Genomic DNA, 22553 nt, shown 5'->3' on the forward strand with positions numbered 1-22553 from the left:
CCATTTTTTTATCAAAAAGTACTAAAAATGATACGTAAATTTTGTCCGACCTTGATACCCCATCTCGTTCAATAGTTAAAGGAGGGGGACTATTTACGTCGACACTGTAGGTATATGAGAGAAGACAAATTTAAAAATTATTTTCTCACAGATATTTTTTTCGAATACAAATTTAAAAAAATCCATCTAAAACATCTGCTAAGTTTTATGGATATTATTTTATTAAACAAACATAACGGCTATATTGATATATTAAAAGTGAAACTACAACTTCTGGCGTGGGATAAATCCAAAACAAGCACTTTTTCCAATCATCAGAAATGTAGTACTCTTCTCGACGTGCTAACCAAGTTTGCGTCTTCAGGAGATGAATAAATATTTTAGCTCCTAACTCTCTACGCGCGTCGAGAAGAGTATTGGAAAAAGTTTTTGGTTTTTGGTTGAGATCCAAAAAAATCATGAGTACGTAACTGTTTTTATGCTTTTATTTTATACAGGTTATATTAATTAGTATTATAAAAATAAATGAAGTTTGATTTTCATAAAATGTATATGAGGAAAAGAGATATATTCAAAAATTATTCCAAATGAAAAATACATATTCAATAGCTAAACATATCAAAATATATTATTCACTATATACAACGTATTTTCTTCGAATCTCAATGACTGTTGTTAATTTTCATGATGAAATTATGGTCAATGTTTATGTGCATTGTCGATAGAGCTCAGGAAATGGTATATTGTGTAACTAGTGCGGAAAATGGGATATTTTATACTAGTTTAGCAAGATAATACCATCATTTTTTGGGAAAGAAAGTTTTTGGCTTTCTACTACTCCATCTGATACAAAAAAAAGGGAAGAGAGAATCTTCCAAAGAAAGGAAGGAAATAATCAATTTGAAACTTTATACATGAATGTGTAGATCATGCAAAGAAGAAACTTTCAGACACAAACTGAAAGAAAGTCCTCCTGAAACAACTACTTTCATATAAACATTGAATTACACGAAAGAAAATAATTCTTTCCAAACAAATACTTCTATATGAACACTGAATTATACAGAAGATACTTTTCTCTACTCAGTTTGTATTTCAAACATTTGTTGTGGAATGAGAATCAGATATCATTCACATGAGTTCTACTTTGAATGAATGGTAATAAATTGTACTCACATAGAACACTGTCACCCTCACTGGTATACACCGATGTAGGAAGCCAAAAACTTTCTTTCCCAAAAAAATTATTCACTCCTAAAAATATAACCCCTTCAATTCAAATAAGATTCCTCTTGGCTGGGATTGAATCAAATAGGTGAATGAATGTCATTACGATGTCATCGATGACATAAGCAGATCAAGCTTATTCCGTGACATTCAAAATCGTAATTCATGAATGAAGTGTGTGTATTTTCTATAATGTTATCCAATTTGGTACTGAAGAGCCTTAGGGCAAGTGTCTTAAGGCGAAACATCGGTGTATACCAGTGAGGGTGACAGTGTTCTATGTGAGTACAATTTATTACCATTCATTCAAAGTAGAACTCATGTGAATGATATCTGATTCTCATTCCACAACAAATGTTTGAAATACAAACTGAGTAGAGAAAAGTATCTTCTGTATAATTCAGTGTTCATTTAGAAGTATTTGTTTCGAAAGAATTATTTTCTTCCGTGTAATTCAATGTTTATATGAAAGTAGTTGTTTCAGGAGGACTTTCTTTCAGTTTGTGTCTGAAAGTTTCTTCTTTGCATGACCTACACATTCATGTATAAAGTTTCAAATTGATTACTTCCTTCCTTTCTTTGGAAGATTCTCTCATCCCATTTTTTTGTATCAGATGGAGTAGTAGAAAGCCAAAAACTTTCTTTCCCAAAAAAATTATTCACTCCTAAAAATATAACCCCTTCAATTCAAATACCATCATCTTGACATCTTGTCAAACGAGTAGGAAATATCCAGTTTCCGAACAAGTTGTACACTATACTTTTCCGACGACTCACAAGAAAATTATAGGTATGTCAGATTTCAATTTCGCATGACTATATTATACCTACTTACAAATCATTTTTTCAGGAAACCAATTCAATTGCCTGAAGAAGCATATAAGAAAGATGTATCATACAAAGAGAACAAATTTTATTGAACATTTAACAAAAATATTTGGGTACATTCTGGTCTGCATTTATGAAATTTTATAAAAATAATTTTTGATAATAATATTTGAACAATTATTTAGTACTGATGGAATATTATTATTTTCTTTTATCAATGAAAAAAATTCCATTTTTTATTTATTTATTCATTTATACCCTCTGCGACTTGCTGCTTTTTCAGCCGCCATGCCTTTTCAGAGTGAATAAATCACTGCCACTATCCACTAATATTGTGGCTGAAAAACGCCTTAATGAATTAGTCTGGGTCACGATGCTTTTTTTGGAACTTCTGTCCAAGGACACTGAAAATTATAATCCAGGGCTCATTTGATTTGGATTGACCTCTGGCAACTTTTTGGAAAATTTCAAGAGGGGCTCGAAAAAATTGCAAAATTTATAACAAATTTAGTAAAACAAAGGGGGGGTTTGGTTTTTTGTAAATATCTCGTTAAATATTGAAGATATGTGAAATTTGAAAAAAGATCCTTAAAGAGGAGGAAATTTGCTAAAGACCTTCCGGAACTCTGTCACCAATATTTATAATTTTAATTCAGAGGCGAATATAGCGCTGAAAGCAGGTGATGCAATATAAATTGATTTGAAATCCCTGAAAAAAATTAAAAAGATCAACCGAAAATAACAATTTTATCAAAACAAAAGACTGAAATTACGAATAAAGAACATGCAAGCAACAACCAAAAAAAATAAAAAATTAAAATAATAATAAAAGCTGAAAATTAAAAAATATTATTAACAAAAAATGAAAAATAAAAATTAAAAGATTCCAAACCAAGTTACGTCACGACGTTTCGATTGTTAGTATCCACAATCGTCTTCGGGTGATAACTGGACTTATTTCTCCGAGATCTGACTATTTACAGGTGATTCGAGTGCTTTCACCTATCCCCTCTTCCCTCTCTCCACTTCATTGGTTTTAGCGGAAAATGACCTTTGGCAGGAGTTGTTCGTTTCTCGCTTGATTAAAAGTTTCCATATGTTACGTATCTCTACGCTAGCTTGACTGAATGCGTTGTTGGACAACATATACGCGGCTTCCTTGAATTTTCTCCTAAACCAGTGTTCCTCTTTGTGGATGATTTCAGCTTGAGCCCCACTTGATGTTATGTTGATGAGTCCAAACATGGTCTCTTAGTTTCACCGATGTATGATTCTCCGCACTCGCAGGGTATCCGGTAAATGCAATTCTTGGAATCGCAGTCCGCATTTGGTGGCCTGGTTTTTGTGTGGCTGCTACGGATAGTGTTCCAAAATCTGAAGCAGGTCCTGATATTATACTTGGACCCAATCCTTTTTATCCTTTCTGATAATCCTCTGATGTAGGGAAGTACAAGTACTGGTTGTGACGGCTTCTCTTCCTTATGAGGCTCTTGCTGTCTTCTAGCTAAAGCCTGTTCTACCATCACTCTGGAGTGATCATTCTGTTAAAGGTTTATGTTTTAATTTTCAGCTTTCATTAATATTTCAATTTTGTATTTTTTTGGTTGTTGCTTTTATGCCATTCCTTTGTAATTTCAGTCTTTTTTTTTATAAAATTTTTATTTTCGGGTAATCTTTTTAATTTTTCTCAGGGATTTCAAATCAAACTATATTATATTAAACAATGAAAGTCCGAACTGATGAAATACACCATGAAAGATTGTCAACCACCTTCAAACAATTTAGCTCTATTTGTTTGAAAAAATTGTAATGAATGAATGTATTGTCCATAAGATATTTGAAATTTTTTTGGAGTCGATAAATATTATGTAATAAATATTATGATTTTTGAAAACAAAACCGTTTCTTAAAAAAATGTCATTGCTTAAAAACGTATTCGTTGATTAACATTTTTTTGCTACTGAATATGAATGTTAGGGAAAGATTTTTTTTCAATCATAATTTCTATTTCTCGATGATATTCTAAGAGAGAACTTTTTTAATTTATATTTTCTTTATTTATTCAACAAACAATTTGTTATGAACAAATTAATTCTTTATAAATATATTCTTTCTCAAATACTACAAAGAAAAACAAAAACGATCATGTGTCACCAAACGCAAAAATAGAGAAATATTAAAACTTTTAGAAGGCTTTCAAGAGAAGCGCCAGGAAGTGAAAAATTGTGAAGTTTTCAGTTCAAAAATTATCAGGGTTTTTATGTAAATTTAAAACTTGTAAAAATCAGTTGATTTTGTTGTTTTTTTTTGGTTTTTTCAAGTGTCTAGAAGGTATGTGAATTTTTTTTCAATGATGATATTTAATGGGTTAAAATAATTGTTCTTGTTCAAAGGTTTGAATCGGTCAGCGCGTGCGGGACACGAATCGCCCGCTTTAAGCGCTATTTTCGCCTCTAAATCAAAATTATAAATATTGGTGATAGACTTCCGGGAGGCGAGTCTATCCTTTAGGAAATTTTCCCCTCTTCAAGGATCTTTTTTCAAATTTTCAATATCTTCAATATTTCCGAGATAAGCTAATTAATCAAACCCCTTCTTTGTTACTAAATTGTTTATAACTTTTGCAATTTTTTCGAGCCCCTCTTGAAATTTTTCAAAAATTGCTAGAGGTCATTCCGAATCGAATGAGCCCATAATCATAATTTTCGGTGCCCTTGGACAGAAGTTCTGAACGAGGAATCTTGTAAACCAGACTAAATGGCCAATATTGTTTTCTGGATTTGGTAATTTCAAGAATGTAGCGATTTCTTTGGCCATTGCACCGAACTCGTCAGTTCCTTCAAACTGAAAGGTACATTTGCCTTTCTGGTAATCAATGAAAAATCTGTTATTTTCATCGACCATGATTTTAGGACGTAGATCAGCATAGTTTTCATATAGGTATTTCCTGGTAATATAAAAGTTCGTGGTACTTTATTTTTGGTGTTCGGAACCCTTTCAAATAATGCAGTTTTTGCATCATTCAGATCGTTCATTGGCCAATTCAGCCCGTCGCCGGGCTCCGCCTATAGCGAATGCTAAAGCAACCTAGAATGAAATACACATTTGTTATTTCTCTAGTAGTGAGCACTGTATCAAAAAATGATAATTTCGACAATTTTTATAATATTTCTACTAGAAAATGAGTTTATAAGTGATATGATTATCACTCTTCAATTATGAAACATTCAATAAGAAAAAAAGTTACTCCATCAAGATTCGAAACAACACCATAAACTTTGTTTTATGATCTGTGAAGAATGTTTGTCAATGCATTGGCGAGCTGAGCAATGAAATTAATATTGATTGTCAAAAACAAAGATTTCTTGATACAAAATTTGAGTAGTGAATTAGTAAGATTTCAATATTCTTTAGAAAAAAACCACTGTAAATGCAAATCAAAACATACCTTAATCAACAAATATTTTTATTTGAAGCAGCCTCCATAAATTGTTAGATTTGCAGGGAATTCAAAATATTTGATTTTTTTTCTGGTTCAAACCCGTCTGAGCGTCTTTTGAGTACCGCTTTCAATTTCAGGTAATTTTCAAAGTTCATGTTATGTTTATTCATCAAGTATGTTCATATCATAGAATATTTTGACCAGACAGTACTTAGCTTGCACTTATTTCCTAATTCTCCTATGTAAGCCAATAAAACTTTGAAGAATCTTTTTGCGTTACTTATTTATTCCTATGCCATAAAATCATATAAAATCATAGTAAGCTAAATTACACCTCTGTTTCGAACTTTCTGGCGGCCACTCCTTCGTTGTTCCGTTTGATAAATTGCATACTTCTGGGGGAGTAAAATATACCAGTTCATCGTCGCGGATGACTGTACCAAGGAAAACTGAATAAATTATATGACTCAGTACCTATCTACTTAGTGACTACATTGACACTATAATGTTATGAATTAATTTGTAAATATGTTATTGTCACAGGTACCTATGAGTGAGAATTAGAGTATAGTTAATTATATCAGGTTATCGCACCAATCACAGAGCGAGGAGACTGTGGGCAATATTCATTTCGGGAAATAAAATATTTTCCGCCAGTGCGACGAAATATCTAATTTTGTGTAGTAGTTTACAGTGCGAAATATTACGAATTTCAAGTAGGTCGTCGGAAAAAATTGTTCCAATCTCAACTCTTCAACTGATTATCTGCACAAACTTGAAACGTATTTTCTTAAAATTGAGAGGACAATTAGTTGACTGAAATGTTGAAAATCTAAAATATTTGATTTTGACAAAAGTGTCTGAGTTGATAGTTGCATTCGCTGGAAATTGATTTTGCAAGGTCACACATCGAACTCTATGCTTTCGATTTCCCAATGATATATACACACAGTAATCATAAATCGTACTTTTTAACCATTACAAGAAAAATCAACTAGAGCAGACATTGTTACTTTGCTGCATTTCTCTACCATTACACGCCTAGCTTGTTAGCGAAACGTGCATATAGCCTGAATGTTTCAGTTTGTGATTGGGTGAGGAAATGAATTGTGATTTGAATCTACCATCTATGAAGAGTGAAAAGTATCGAACTGAAATTTAAAAAACTGTGTACCTTTGTTGCTTGCATCAGTTGAATCCAGTGACGTTCCCTTATCGCAGGATTTTGCAACTCGGTTACAGCCCTCAGAGAGGTCAACATATTTTTGATGGAAGCTTCGAGTTGTATATAAACATCCCAACCTTTCAACTCCTTATCCATTTGCCGAATTTCTTTCGCGAATTTTTTGCACTCCATCTCCATGTTTTCCACATCGATTTTTTTCCAGGGCGTTTCTTTCCATTCATCGATGCAGGACCTAACCACGTTGACGTAGTCCCAAAGCTGTTTGATTTGCTTCATTTCTTTTCTGGCGGCTCGTAAGGCTTTGAATTCAGGTAGATTGAGTTCGAAGAGATTCGCTTGTTCTTGTAATTTGTCGCGTTCAGCTTCTAATTCTTGAAGTTCTTTATTGGTCTTATCCAGGAGAGTATAAATATTCGGACATGACCACCAGAAAAACGAGAGTTTTTTGAATTGCTCTCTGTACATGTTTTGACAAATTTCGAAAAGATTCAAACGACGTTTTATAGCATTCACCTGTAGAGCCTGAAGAGGGGCTACTGTTTGTTTTGTTGATGCAGCAACCTGAAAATATAATATTCAAAAATAGTCACATCAGATCATTTTCTTTCTGAAACATTGTTAGAGAAGAATAAAGTCCCATAATATATGAAAACGATTTACAAAACAATCAGAACTCAATATGATCAGATATTGACTTCATTTATAACTTCATTTCAATTCTCCAAAACAAACATTGGTTGCTCATGATATAAGAAATAAAACCCAAAATATGTTTAAAAATCAACAATTTTGTTTCTCGATCTCCGTTTTTAGTCTACTGATGAAATATTCTCTGGCGATAATCAGGAATGAAATTATTTTCGAGGAACTTAAGGTTACTGTATTTTTAATTTCAATGGAGATGAAAGAACAAATTTTCAAGGTATAATATGTGCATTCAAATTCGATAATTTCTCGAATGAAAATTCGAATGATAAAATGAATTGACACTTCACCATTCGCGGAACCGACACGCACACCCCAAAATTCAGTAATGATTATTATTATTATCTATTTGAGCTATCTCATGGAAAAGTTGATCTATAGTAAAATGTTTCTAATAATGAAGTTATATCTATTAAAGAAAACAAAATCCGTACTAGAACGCTGTGGTCGAATGGTACCTGAAATACCAAACGTATCGACCGCTACTGCGACAAACATCATCAGTAGTATATGCGTTTACTGCGAGAACGAAAGTCATATGGCGAAGTCTAAGCAACGAACGATGCCTACTATTAAGGAGTTTGTTCTCTTCAATTCTGACTCCGGCCGTGGAAGCCTAAGTTCTCATATGTTTATATTTATCGAAGGAATTATTCGATTATTAGAATTTACTTAAACAGTTTTGAATTTCATTTCATTCCACTAAGTGATGATTGATCATCAGTAATCAACTAGATGGAAAAGTACCAGGCCAACATCTTTCTTTCCTAAAAATCATTCTCTGCTAAAAACAAATGTGGATTATCACAGTTATTATCATGTTTCAATTTTGGGAGCTCCTTGGTGGCCGTGCTAGTGGACGGACGTGCGGATAACGTCCGCCCACAAAGAATGTACACGTATGTCATGTGCTATCGTGGGGCTCCGTTTTTGTGTTGTGCTAGTCCATTATGTCTATTACGGAGATGTGTGAGTGTCTTTGAAAAAAAGTGATGAATAAAGGGTCCCCCTTTTTCACGTCGGTATCCAGGCCCGGGGTGGTTCGGATAACCACGTAAAGAATGAACAATGAAGATTGAACAAGATGGTCGACTCCCTTTCCTTGATGTAACGTTGGAGGGATCATCAGATCAATTTGATACAGATGTTTATCGAAAGAAAACGCATACAAATAGATATTTTCACTACACATTGAATCATCATGCGAGTATTAAAAAAGGTATAATGAATTGTCTTTACAACAGAGCAAAAACGATATGTAATTCTCTTCTGTTTAAAAAAAATCTGTTTTGTTAAAAATCTGTTTTTCCGGTAACCAGCTGTCACACCCCTACGAACAACAACCCTCAGAAGTCAAAACTTGTGCGAGCTAAGGACTAACGGGATCTTACCTTTTAACGTGTGATTCTTAACACTGAAAATTTCAATAAAGACATATTAATTAAATCTGTTCTGAAAGATAACGCTTATCCAGATTCGCTTATAAACTCAATGATAAATGCAATAGAAAATAAAAAATCGAGTTAAAACCAAACGACTCTACTAACAGCTTCACAAATTCAACAACATCCAACTCAGCAATTACCGACTCAACATCCACCGACACCTTTCACAACTAACGTCATACCTTACATTCGAGGACTATCTCAAAAAATAAGACGAATTGGAAATAGGTATGATGTTACAACTACTTTCAAAACAAAAAATACACTAAGATCTATACTCACACATACAAAACCCAACAACACTGAAAAAAACAACAAAAAATTGCATTTACGAGATACCTTGTTTTTGTGGTGAAAGTTATATTGGTGAAACGTCGAAACCATTGAAAATGCGTAAGAATGAACATCGAGATTACATAAAAAATAGACAATTGACGGGATCTAAATTGTCAGAACACATTTTAAAATCAGACGGTGAACATCGAGTTGAATGGAACTAGACAAAACTGATTATCAATGAGCCTCACTCTAAGAGACATAAGTAAAAAGAATCAGCGTATATTTTCATATCTGGAGAGAATTGTATTTCGAACAGCTCCTTACAAATAGACTGTACTTGGCTACCCATCTTGAAGGAAAATTTATATAGTGGCAAAATGGCAACAGACTGATATCGGAGAGCACCTTGTATTACATCGAATGTTTCAGTTGTCAATCAACAACATTGACATAATTTCACATTTCAGAACTCTTTGGCATCTGTCGAAGAATTTAGGAAATGAATAATCAAGTAAGGAATAACTGCGAATGTCTTTGAATTTTCCTTCCATTTCTGAAGACGGAGGCAGATTTTGGCCTCCGAAACGTTAAAATTAGTATTTCATTATTGCTTCGCAATTTTTTTGATAGGCAAAATTGTTAAATACGACAAGTTACTGATAAACAGAACATTTTTCATTGTGAAAAATACATTAATTTTACGCAGTAACTTATCGGGGAAACTGAAAAGTTTGCTCTTTCTACACTTGTATAAAGTTCTCTTTTATAATTTTCATATTTTTCAGATTGTGAAAGGTAAAAATGGTAAAAATACCCAAAAAAAGTCGATGAAAAACTTCTTTCTCTTACAGTTCATAATTATAGTGCCTAATTATGAGCATTTAATGTTGTATGGGACAATAAATTGAATTTAATTTAATTTAATTGCATTCGAGATAAATTTGAGATCAGATACTTTAAATATCGAGAATTTGACTACCGAAAAAGAATACAGATGATTGTTAACCCTTCAAATGTGAAAAGGTTTTTGGGGTGAGCAACATCAGAGTTTCTGAAGTGGAAATCTAAATTGTATATACAGTGTATATTGTCAAGAAAAAATACATTAGAAAAACTTCCTGATGAATGGCACTGTCTCTTGAAAGGTTTCTTCCTATTCTATCAATTTGTTTTTTATTTCAAGTAATTTTATAATAGAAAATCACTGAATAACTGTATCAATACATCCACATAATACAAAATACGTATTTTACGCCATTCTACTATTGTACACTCATTGATTTGATAGAATCTGGTGCGAAAAGAAATGTGGAATGAACTGTTTCGATAAAAATGTATTCCACCAACTACGATATTTACTTATACATATTTTAATAGTTATGATTTTCAACAAGCAGATCTGAATGGTCAATTTTTCGCGACTCAGTAGTTGATTCAACTTTGTCAATCCTCAATCAGAATCGAGCATGTTAAAAATATAGAAGTTTTTTTATACCTTTTTGCACTGTATCCATCTATCCGGAATCTCTTGCAATTGAACGTGAATCTCTTCTGAAAATTCCACCCCGTACTCCTTCAACAGATCTATTATTTCTTTCAAAGGTTCAAACATTGAATCTGTCTCTAGTTGTCTCTCCTTAACTTTGAATAAGTATCCCATCACTTTCAAAAGCCCATCGTAATCATCTTCCGTCAAAGGAACTTGCATGGCAGTTATGGCTTCCTTTATGAAGCTTTCCAATTCATTCAAGCTATCCAAAACTTTATTGTACAAGTGTTGTTTGAAAAGATTTTCCCATTTACAAATCGTATTCAATATAGCCTGTCGAAGAGGTTTCACATCAATCCTCACCCAACCATCCATGAGAAGTTTCTCAGAAGGGATCTGTTCCACTTTTTTTAATAATTCCTCGTAGTTATCAATTTGTTCTTTAAACTGAGTAGTAGTTGGTGGTTGTTCTTTAATAGCAGTTTGCGTCTCGTCCCGCAACATATCCATTTCATCTGAAGTTAACGCCCTACCATACATCAAGAACTGCCTCAAAAATTCTTGTCTATCTTCGGTCCATAGCGAGATGTATTGTTCGAACCCCTTTGTGAATTCCAAGGCACCCTCCATAGCATGCGCTATCCGTTGGCATATTTCGTCGTTCTTTATTTGAAGCATTAAGTCATCCTTGGTGATGACGTAGAAACTATCAGACTGCTGGTCTGGGTCAACCCTTTCTATGAATCCGCTCATCGCGTACATGTCTTCTAGTAAACCTTCTACTACAGTCAGAAAGTTTACAGGATCTTCCAAGTCAGCGGAAGGAACAAACATAATATCGGGCTCGTGGAGTTCCATCAATAGTTCAAAAAATGGGGTGTTTGGTTTAATATCTCCCATTTCGCAGAGGAAGAGATACATACTCACATCTATGGCGTTAATCACCAGTTCTTTCACTTGCATGTCCAAATCTTTCACGTACGGTACCCAAAGAGATATTTTTTGTTCCCGTTTTCTAGCTTTTTCAACTACAAGGGCAGCTGCTTCCTCTTCTCTAGCGGTTTCCGAATCGGACTTCACGGGTGTTTTCACTTTACCTTTTTTAACCTTCTTACCACTACGTTTGGGTTCTGGAGGCGGTTCTTCGGGTGGTTCTGGTACAGGTATAGATTGTGGTACTTCTGGTTCGAGGGCGGAAATATCTTCTTGGAAGAAGAGAGAATAATTTTCGGTCACTACTCTCTGAAGTTCTTTCGAGGACGCCACAATTTGATCTTTCCTTCGTTGAATCCTTTCATATCGATCTTCGATGCAGAGTAGATTTTCCTTTTTCCCATCTTTCCTTTCGAATAAAGGTTTCTCAGACCATTCCTTGATATTATTCAGTAGATTATTGATGTTACTCTGTGTCTTTTTCACTCTCTCGCAAATTTGTTTGACGGCTTGGTAAAGGTCTTCTACTATGGCTGGTTCTGAAAATACCAAAGATTATCAGAAATTAAAATTTAATAGAGTTTGAACTGAGCCACTATTGTAAAGCCAAGAGCATACCAAAACGCGATTTGGGGCTGCCAATCTCCCAGACTTGAATAAGTATATTATGTTTATGAAATAATTTTCGGAATTTTGTACACATTCGGTTCCCTTATCACTATGATTATTATCATATCTCGCGAATGAATTATGTAAAGCTGATGGGATGAATAACTCTGAATAACCCAAAAGAATGGGTTGTTGTTGAAATAACTCACTTTCACTTTCAACTGAAAAATGCATTCATATAGAAAAACAATGATTTTTCAATAGCCAATATCATGTATGAAGATATATTCGAGTGTCAAATAATTCAATGCCAATGTATTCGAAATATATGATTATATAATATATAATGAAACAACAAATAAAATTTTATTTTATAATGAAAAAAAAGATTCCAACAATTAATATGATTTTTTGGGAAATGAAGGTTTTGGCTTTCTACTTCTTAATCTTGATACGAAAACATGTGGGAATCTTCCAAAGAAAGGAATCAATCGATTTCAAAAAAGTGATTCTATACAAAGATGTGTAGATCATGCAAAGCAGTAACTTTCAGACGCAAACTGAAAGAAAAAGCCTTTCATATAAACATTAATTACACGAAAGAAAAATACTTTCGAAACAAATACTTTTATATGAATACTGAAACACTTTTCTCTATTCAATTTGTATTCCAAACATTCATCGTGGAATGGAATCAGATATCATCCACAGGATTCCTACACAATATACTTAATGAATGTCATTACAATGTTATCAATGACATGAGTAGATCAAACTCATTCCATGACATTAAGTCGTAATTTTATCAATAAATTGTATTTTTTTCTCATAATGTTATCCAGATTGTTACTGAAGAGCTGATGAGGCAAGTGTTTTACGACGAAACATCGGATGTCTACCAGTGAGGATGACAGTGTTTCATATTGTGAAATTTCACCTCTTTCATTTAGTATATTCTGCAGAAATCCTGTGAATGATATCTGATTACATTTGATCTGGACATGCAAGTGATTAACGCCATAGATGTGAGTATGTATCTTTTCCTCTGCGAAATAGGAATACAAACTGAATAGAGGTAATGAAAAATGAGTTATACAAACTTCAACTCATCAGGAATAAGTGATAATGGAAAAATTGTGGGAAAGTGAATAATATAAAATATGTAGAAATTGTAATCAACAAACACGTAGATAGGAAATGGAGTTGAGAATGTTTCTTCCTCCATTTGAATTTTCCAAACAGTTTTTGATCATTACCCATGTAGAAAGGTTATCCTTTTTTCGATACAATTCCATTTAACTCATGGAAGTCAGAAAATTCCATTTGAAAAAAATGAAAATTGTACAATAACGTTTTTTAAAAATATATAATAGAGGTCAGTCACATTCGGAGAAAGTGAAACAATGAATATTAATGTCATATATTAACCATGTTTGATAAACAGGGAAAAACACTCTCAACAAAAAAAATCGAGTGAAAGACCAGAGAAAATTTTATGACCTGCTTTCGTATTTTTTGCTTCGCCTATGCGAATTAAATATTTGTATTGTCAGAAACGTATCAAGAATTGGATTTTAGAAACTCCTAGAGTGATTTTAAATAATCGATAGAAAGGATTCAATAAATTAGTTTTGTTATTAAAATATTATCATCAATAAATTTTCGATGATATTAGTGTTATTATTGAAACAATAATAATAATTGGCATTGATTGTTCAATTCATTGAAAACCTTACGAGTATCACTTCGTGAAGTGTTTGAATATTATTGTATCGTGTGAAATTTTATATAATGTATAAAACATTATTCAAAAACATTATTCAAAAACATATCAACCTACTGATATATTTGTCCAAGAAACTTACCATTTGTGTACCAAGTAAGAGAACCAGTTACTTTTTCCATCAATTTGTCAATAATGCTCAACTCCTCACTAATCAGGCTATATTCAAAATTAGTTGTATTTGTATGTATATAATTATACCATTCAACAATACGACTGAATTTCATTATCGAAGTCAGTAATCCTTCGGATTCATCAAACAACCGCTTCGCATCCACCGGAATATTTTCAACTTCCATCATTTTCATATATTTAACTTCCCTCAAGATGGCTTGCAGTTCCTCATCCAAGTTCACCTTCAGTAGATCATTTTCTAATTTAACTAACTGAAACTTCGACATACTCTTTTCTATTTGTCCTGGTACATAGCTGCACCACTGTTCGAATAATATTTTCTGTTCATTATCCAATATGTTTAACATTTCATCGATTTTGGTAAAAACGTACTGGGCATCTTCTGAGCTAACAATATCATGTTCCAGTAGTTTAAAGTCCTCACACGGTTGCCGAATTCTCTGTCTGAGTTTATCAAGCCAGAGAAGTGCTCCAGCTACTTTGGGAAAATTTTTGTTCAAAGGTACTCCATTTTTCTTTCCCTCATCAAAAAGAATTTTCACAGTGTCGAGCTCCAAATTAAACATATCAATTATTGCTGGAAATTTGACAGTCAACTCATCACTTATAACTGGCCTTATTAATAAATTTCCCACTACGTTCAAAAATTTGAAAATGCTACTGAGATTGAAACAGTCATCAAATGCTTGAGAAAATATAGCAGCCAATCTTCTATCCAAATCGGCACATTTTTCGTTGAAATTTCTCGAGTCCTTAACAATACTGTCATCTTTCAGGTCCAAAACCTCGTACTGGATATTATTGAATACATTGTAAAATTTATTGAATTCATCAAAAATCTCTTCGCACTTCTGGGATAGTAACCTACCCGTTATTCCTCCTATTTCAACCTTCTCCAATTTGCTGAATTCTAACTGGGCTCCCAAAATTCCTTCGACAACTCTAAGCCTTTCAATGAAGTCGATCATTCTCTGAAAAACATTTCTTCTATGGAAGGACCAAGGCTTTGGAACAATAACATCATCTGCAGAAGTGCCGTCTTCAGGAGTCTTGTAGTAAGACAATAGATTTTTCCTGACTTGTTCGAAGGCTTCCTGGAATTTTTCCAACAACTCAATGCTGCGGTGTAATTTTCCATGGATTTCCTCTGCGTCACCTTGAAAAATGTTGCTTGGATCCAATCCTTTCTCCGCTGATTCAATCAGCATATTAGCAATCATTCTCAGCATAGTGATGATGTTATCATTGGTTGAATAATACCTAGAGTTAGCCCAAATCAAACCTATGCAATGCATGAGAGGCTTGAGATAGTCCCCACACTCTAGAAATTCATTATCATCGAAACGGCTCAGGTGCGGTAAAAGAGGCTTCAGATACATGCATATATCTCTTGCTTCAACCAAAGCTGCAACAACGTTTCTAAATAAATTACTGAATGACGTTGTACAGCTGCTGTTTGTCAGTTCCAAGAATTGACCCATTTTCTTGACGCGTGGATCTCGAAGTTGATCATATATCGATTCCAGATTTTTCATTCTAGCCGTCCAAAAATCGATTTCATTTCTGGGGGTAGGGTTGGCACCATTAGCGAACGATATCGTGGAAGATTGTTTCAAGACATCTCCACAAAGTGTTGACCACTTCATAACTGCATTCTCGAGTGAAGATTTCAATTGATAATCGATCATTTCTCCGTCTGAATCACCAAATTGTTGAACGGCATGGAAGATCATTGATATTCCTTGGGGCATCGGAAGGACGGTTTGACTTTTCATAGCTCCTCGTACCTGTAAAAAATATCTCACTAATATCCTTAATTTTTATCTTTCACCTGTGAAAGTAAAACGATGATTAGGTTTTTCTCGACCCATGCTCTTAAATTAAAAGTTGAACGTTACAAGTTACAAAAGAAAGTTGAATGATTTATTGCTACTTTTCAGTGTGAGTAGTAATGTAGTTGCTTTCACCAGTAGAAAAATGTACCAACATACTTTTTTTTCAAATTCATTTCAGACTTCAGTTTGCTATGTTCTCAATTGTTTTAGGTAGGTATATTTTGATATGAACACCTCTTTATATGACGTACATTTCAAATGTCACGTACCCTCAAAACTATTTGAAGGTCTCATATCAGGTGATCTGGTGGGCTCTTATAAGAAACCACGTCTGCCTATTTATATATATATATATATATATATATATAAACTATTGGATAGTGGGGTATTGCAGCAAGTAAATGAGTACTCTTTTAAGTTAGTCCAAGCTTTCGGAAAATTTTATTTCCATCATCAGGGAAACTACAATAATATAAGTTTTAAGGTAAAATCAAAAATATTAATTGTTCATGACTTACATCTTATGTGAGGATGGTTACATTGATGTTGAAGAAAAAATGTTGATACATTGGAGAAGATGAAATTTGATACACAATTCTAAATGCTTGAGATTATTTTTTATAAAATATTGTTATTCGTCAGACCGTTATTCACACCATGCGTGCAGGATTCAAATGAACGAGTCTGAGAATAGAACGTTAAAATGCCAGAGTGACATCTGTCAATTGATAAAACTTATATACTCTCACTAGGAGTACCAAGTGTACTCTAGTGTATAATGTAAAATTTATGTTTGGTAAAATTATTATGAAAGATTAAATTTAAGATATATTATACAATGGAATTGTTTAAATTGATATTGTTTTTGTAAAAGCTTTTATCTAGAGTCAATAAGTAGGAATAAATTTCACTCAAGTGATTAATGTCTGTTTTTTTAATCATACAATTGTTATTTTCAAAAATGTAAGACATTTCTAGAAAGGACCTCTTAACTGAGGTTGATTCAGTGGCTAATACTTTCATTGAGTTATAATTCATAAGGTGGTCCAACTTATTCACATGGTCTGCTAAAGAGCATCTTTCTGGATGTAATCTACAGTCACTTTTGTGCGAAGTAATTCTAGCACCTAATGATCGTGAAGTTTGGCCAACATATATCCTATCACATGATTGACACGGAATACTATACACAACATTCACTTGGTTTATTAGAGGGACCTTGTCTTTGACTTTGCTATGGATTGATTTAATGGTAAGTACCGTTTTATTGGCTATTTTAATGTCTAGGATATCTAGGATTTTTCAAAATTTACCTAACATTAAAATAGCCAATAAAACGGTACTTACCATTAAATCAATCCATAGCAAAGTCAAAGACAAGGTCCCTCTAATAAACCAAGTGAATGTTGTGTATAGTATTCCGTGTCAATCATGTGATAGGATATATGTTGGCCAAACTTCACGATCATTAGGTGCTAGAATTACTTCGCACAAAAGTGAATAAGTTGGACCACCTTATGAATTATAACTCAATGAAAGTATTAGCCACTGAATCAACCTCAGTTAAGAGGTCCTTTCTAGAAATGTCTTACATTTTTGAAAATAACAATTGTATGAATAAAAAAACAGACATTAATCACTTGAGTGAAATTTATTCCTACTTATTGACTCTAGATAAAAGCTTTTACAAAAACAATATCAATTTAAACAATTCCATTGTATAATATATCTTAAATTTAATCTTTCATAATAATTTTACCAAACATGAATTTTACATTATACACTAGAGTACACTTGGTACTCCTAGTGAGAGTATATAAGTTTTATCAATTGACAGATGTCACTCTGGCATTTTAACGTTCTATTCTCAGACTCGTTCATTTGAATCCTGCACGCATGGTGTGAATAACGGTCTGACGAATAACAATATTTTATAAAAAATAATCTCAAGCATTTAGAATTGTGTATCAAGTTTAATCTTCTCCAATGTATCAACATTTTTTCTTCAACATCAATGTAACCATCCTCACATAAGATGTAAGTCATGAACAATTAATATTTTTGATTTTACCTTAAAACTTATATTATTGTAGTTTCCCTGATGATGGAAATAAAATTTTCCGAAAGCTTGGACTAACTTAAAAGAGTACTCATTTACTTGCTGCAATACCCCACTATCCAATAGTTTTTATTCTTAACTAGTCAGCAACGACTACCCTTCCTCTATATATATATATATATATATATATATATATATATATATATATATATATATATATATATATATATATATATATTATATTATTATATTATTATAATATATATATAATAATATAATATATATTATATTAGAGACATATTAGAAACAAGTTAATATCGGACATAGCACTCAAGAAAGTGGCAAACCATAGACACGTGTTTCGGGATTTTGGCCCATCATCAGTATGTTGCAGCCAAGTGTAAGGATGAGCAACACTTGGTTACCAAAAGATAGAAATACAAATGCACGGAGCCACCAGCAGGAGCCAACCGCACATGTGTGGTTTCAGTTGATAGATCTTGTGTTTACAAGAAAACTATCAAAATCTTCACGGAGGCAGCTATAGCTACCTGCGTGACATCCGGATTCAAGAAAATATACAAATATGAAAGTTATTGAGTATCTTGATATAAAGACAGAAGTTAATATCGGACATAGCACTCAAGTTTCTATATCAAGATACTCAATAACTTTCATATTTGTATAATTTCCTGGACCCTGTGTCACGCAGGTAGCTATAGCTGCCTCCATGGTGATTTTGATAGTTTTCTTGTAAACACAAGATCTATCAACTGAAACCACACCTGCTGGTCACCTGCTGGTGACTCCGTGTATTTGCATTTCTATCTTTTGGTAACAAAGTGTTACCCATCCTTACACTTGGCTACACCATACAAATGATGGGCCCGAACACGTGTCTATGGTTTGCCACTTTCTTGAGTGCTATGTCCTATTTTAACTTCTGTTTCTATATCAAGATACTCAATAACTTTCATATTTGTATAATTTCATTTATATATATATATATATATATATATATATATATATATATATATATATATATATATATATATATGTATATATATATATATATTATACGAATATGAAAGTTATTGAGTGTCTTGATATAGAAACAGAAGTTAATATCGGACATAGCACTCAAGAAAGTGGCAAACCATAGACACGTGTTTCGGGCTTTTGGCCCATCATCAGTATGGTGTAACCAAGTGTTGCCCATCCTTACACTTGGCTGCACCATACTGATGATGGGCCAAAAGCCCGAAACACGTGTCTATGGTTTGCCACTTTCTTGAGTGCTATGTCCGATATTAACTTCTGTTTATATATATATATTATATATATATATATATATATATATATATATATATATATATATATATATATATATATATATATATATATATATATATATATATATATATATATATATATATATATGAAATCTAGAAAAAGTAATGCAGTCAAGCTGCTGGAAAATAATTTCATGAAAATCAAAAAATAAATAGATAAGTACTCCTTGATCATTGATCATTACCATATTGATTTCAATTTAAGAGCCACCGGTATGCAGCTGTTTTAGCCTATTGGGCATCGTCAGTACCGGGCAGGCGATCCTCGATTGAAGACAAAATGAGAAGAAACCAAAAAAGTACTTGAAAAAAATAGCTGCGTAAACGCAAGCAAAACCGCTCCGCGAGCAAAACCGCTCCCTCCCCTCTTCACGGACGGTGCGGCATCTGCTACTCCCCCGCCGAGAAGGCGTTGGCCTTTGCAGACACAATGGAGAGTCAGTTCCAACTTGACGTTGATCCGGATGATGATATTGACCGTGATATCCGGCTGGACCAGCGCGTTCGGCGCAAAATGATGACGACGCGATCCGTCCAGCTTCGGAGGAAGAACTGAGGGGGTACATTAGGGCCTCTGAACCCAAGAAGGCTCCGGGAATTGATTCAATCAACAATAGGTTGTTGAAGCAGCTCCTGGAGAACTTCATCAGATACCTACTGGACATAATCAACAGTTCAATCGCCCTCAGATACTTCCCCCGAAGATGGAAGCATGCCGTAGTCGTCATGATTCCGAAACAGGGCCAGAACCCACTGTTTCCCCAGAATCATCGTCCGATTAGTCTGCTTTGCTCAACGGCTGAGTTAGCTGAACGTGTTGTGGTGCAAAGGTTGACCGAAGAAGTTGAAGACCGAAATGTTCTGCCTGATGAACAATTCGGCTTCAGGAGGGCACACTCCACCGAGCTGCAGGCACTGAGACTGATCGAAAATTTCATCGCAGTGCTAAACAATAGGAAGACAGTTCATCTCGTCCTCCTGGACATTTCGAAATCCGGTGGTTTAGGTTCTTTCTGAATGGCAGAACATTTCAGGACCGAGTTGAAGGAACTCTGTGTTCCGTCAGGGAAATCCAAGCTGGAGTTCCCCAAGGAGCTGTGCTGTGTCCACTACTGTACAGCCTTTACGTGAGCGACCTTCCGAGGTTCGACCACGTGAAGGTTTCTCTTTACGTCGATGATACGGCTCTCTTTGCTTCTTTCATGGGTCGAGGGTTGTCGGTTGTCTACATGTAACGCGCATTGGACGACCTCGAACGCTGGTACCTGGAATGGAAGATTCGGGTGAATCCAGAAAAAACTCAGGCGATAGATTTGGGGAAACGTAACATTTCTCCAGACACATGAGTCACGATTTCTGGCAGGGAAATCAAATGACAAACGCGAGTAAAATACCTACCTAGTTCTTTGGATAAACCGCCAACTCACCTGAGTAAATCACATCGATCATGTCAAGAGCAGAGTACAAATGGGGATAGTCAAACACTATCCTCTGATCAACAGAAATTCCAAGCTCAATCTCAAAAATAAGATTTTGTTATACAATACGATGTTCCAGCCTGTCATTATGTATGCTTCAGGCGCTTGGGGACAAACCGTTTTGTCAAACCTCTCCATTTTCAAAAGGTTGCAGAACAAACTAATCAGGATGCTGGTGAATGCTCTACGGTTCGTGCGGAATGAAGCCATTCGCAGAGATTTGAAGCTGTTAACTATACGGCAGTTCATTCAGTCGAGAAATCAGAGAGTTTTCGAATCAGCGGAAACTCATGATAACCCATTAGTTAGGAAAGCTGTGAATTATTCTATAGACGACCCCAGTCGATTCAGAAGGCCACGTCGCTCTGTTGAGTGAAGGTTGATCTTTATATCATTACAAAAAACACCTTCAGTTATGAACCACTCGTCCTCCTGACGAAAGATAGTTGAAAGGGTTAGGGAAAAATTTCCAACCTGAAGAAAATGAAGATGACAAACAAGAGAGGGAGTCTGTATTCAAAAATAAATCATCATCACGAAACCACGACTATAACACACGACATCGCGACCAACTAACCTATCCTACTGTTAAAAAGTCAATTATAAATAACACCGTACCTCACAAAATAAAAAATTCTTATTCTAAAACCAATATTCAAAAAACTAATAAGAAAACACATTCTCGAAAAAGATAGACAATTTAAAAAAAATCTGTTAGAGTGAAATAAGTTAGTCTTAGTCAAATTTATCCCAAAGTTGTATCATACTATATTGTAAGTAGTACAATTTTATTCATATTGCCTGAGATTTTATCTAATTGTACATTTATATTTTATTCTTATAGAACGTGTAATATTTGTCTAAGGTTTTATCTATTTTTCTTACTTTTCGTTTATCTAGTATTTAATCGGCCTATTTCACCTCAAGCCAAAATATAATTTGCTTATCTATAACATCAAATTCACAAAATCTGATAAAATGTTTTGTGGCCATACATATTTTTATACAAATATTTATGTATTTACATATTCTTTATAACTTCTTGCGAAACAAGAGCTCTGCTCTTATCGCCAAACCACTTTGTTCACATATTTTGTTTTAATTGTACTCTAATCTATACAGCGTGACTCACGGTCGATGGTAGGTTAGACGTTTCTGGAAATTTTCTGAAAATTTCACCTCTCACATTTCCTTACCTGTTCTATCGATTTGAAATATTTTCAGCATTGCGGCGTTGCCACTTCTATAAAAAAGTCCTAGCAATTATATTTTTTAAAAGGAACACCCGGTATATTAATACATTTTTGGAATCACTCTAGTATTTTAATACTTTTTTGTTGATAATGTCCTATACCTATCTCTATCTGTTTTCGAGATAAAAAATAAATTGTGTTAAATATGGTCCAAAACATAGCCTTAATTAAAATTAAGTAAATCAGTACTCTGAATTCATGGAAAGTTGATATTTTGATGATAGTTTTGACAAACTCGAAATATTCAAATAACACCAAGGAATCGACTGCATATCATACAGGGCGTGCTAAAATTACTGTTATTTCGCTCGAGCAGCTGCCTTAAGGAGAAATGCTCCAATTCCTGCTCTCTCATGGTCACGGACCATGCAGAGAAGGGGATCCGAACTCCTGATGACTTTAAAGGCTGTATCCAGCACCATTCTGTCATGTAGACACTCCAAACTCAAAAGTCCACGGCCTCCCTGTTATCGGGGGAAGTATAACCGTGAAACGGACTATTTGGGATGCAAACT

At 34.0% G+C, this 22553-nt stretch overlaps 1 protein-coding gene across 1 annotated transcript in view; it reads right to left on the reverse strand.

The window, feature by feature from the left end:
• LOC111512972 (dynein beta chain, ciliary) overlaps positions 1 to 22553 on the reverse strand; it is a 194739-nt gene that overhangs the window by 126828 nt on the left and 45358 nt on the right. The window contains exons 3-5 of the mRNA XM_074176036.1: positions 14009 to 15848; positions 10608 to 12073; positions 6672 to 7244 (exon numbers count right to left, since the gene is read on the reverse strand). Coding sequence (XP_074032137.1) covers positions 6672 to 7244; positions 10608 to 12073; positions 14009 to 15848 — 3879 coding nt within the window. The remainder of the gene's footprint in view (positions 1 to 6671; positions 7245 to 10607; positions 12074 to 14008; positions 15849 to 22553) is intronic.

The sequence above is a fragment of the Leptinotarsa decemlineata genome, unplaced genomic scaffold (assembly GCF_025532065.1).
Source record: "Leptinotarsa decemlineata unplaced genomic scaffold, Ldec_3_MD MMD2_tig00001393_RagTag_RagTag, whole genome shotgun sequence".
NCBI lineage: Eukaryota > Metazoa > Arthropoda > Insecta > Coleoptera > Chrysomelidae > Leptinotarsa > Leptinotarsa decemlineata.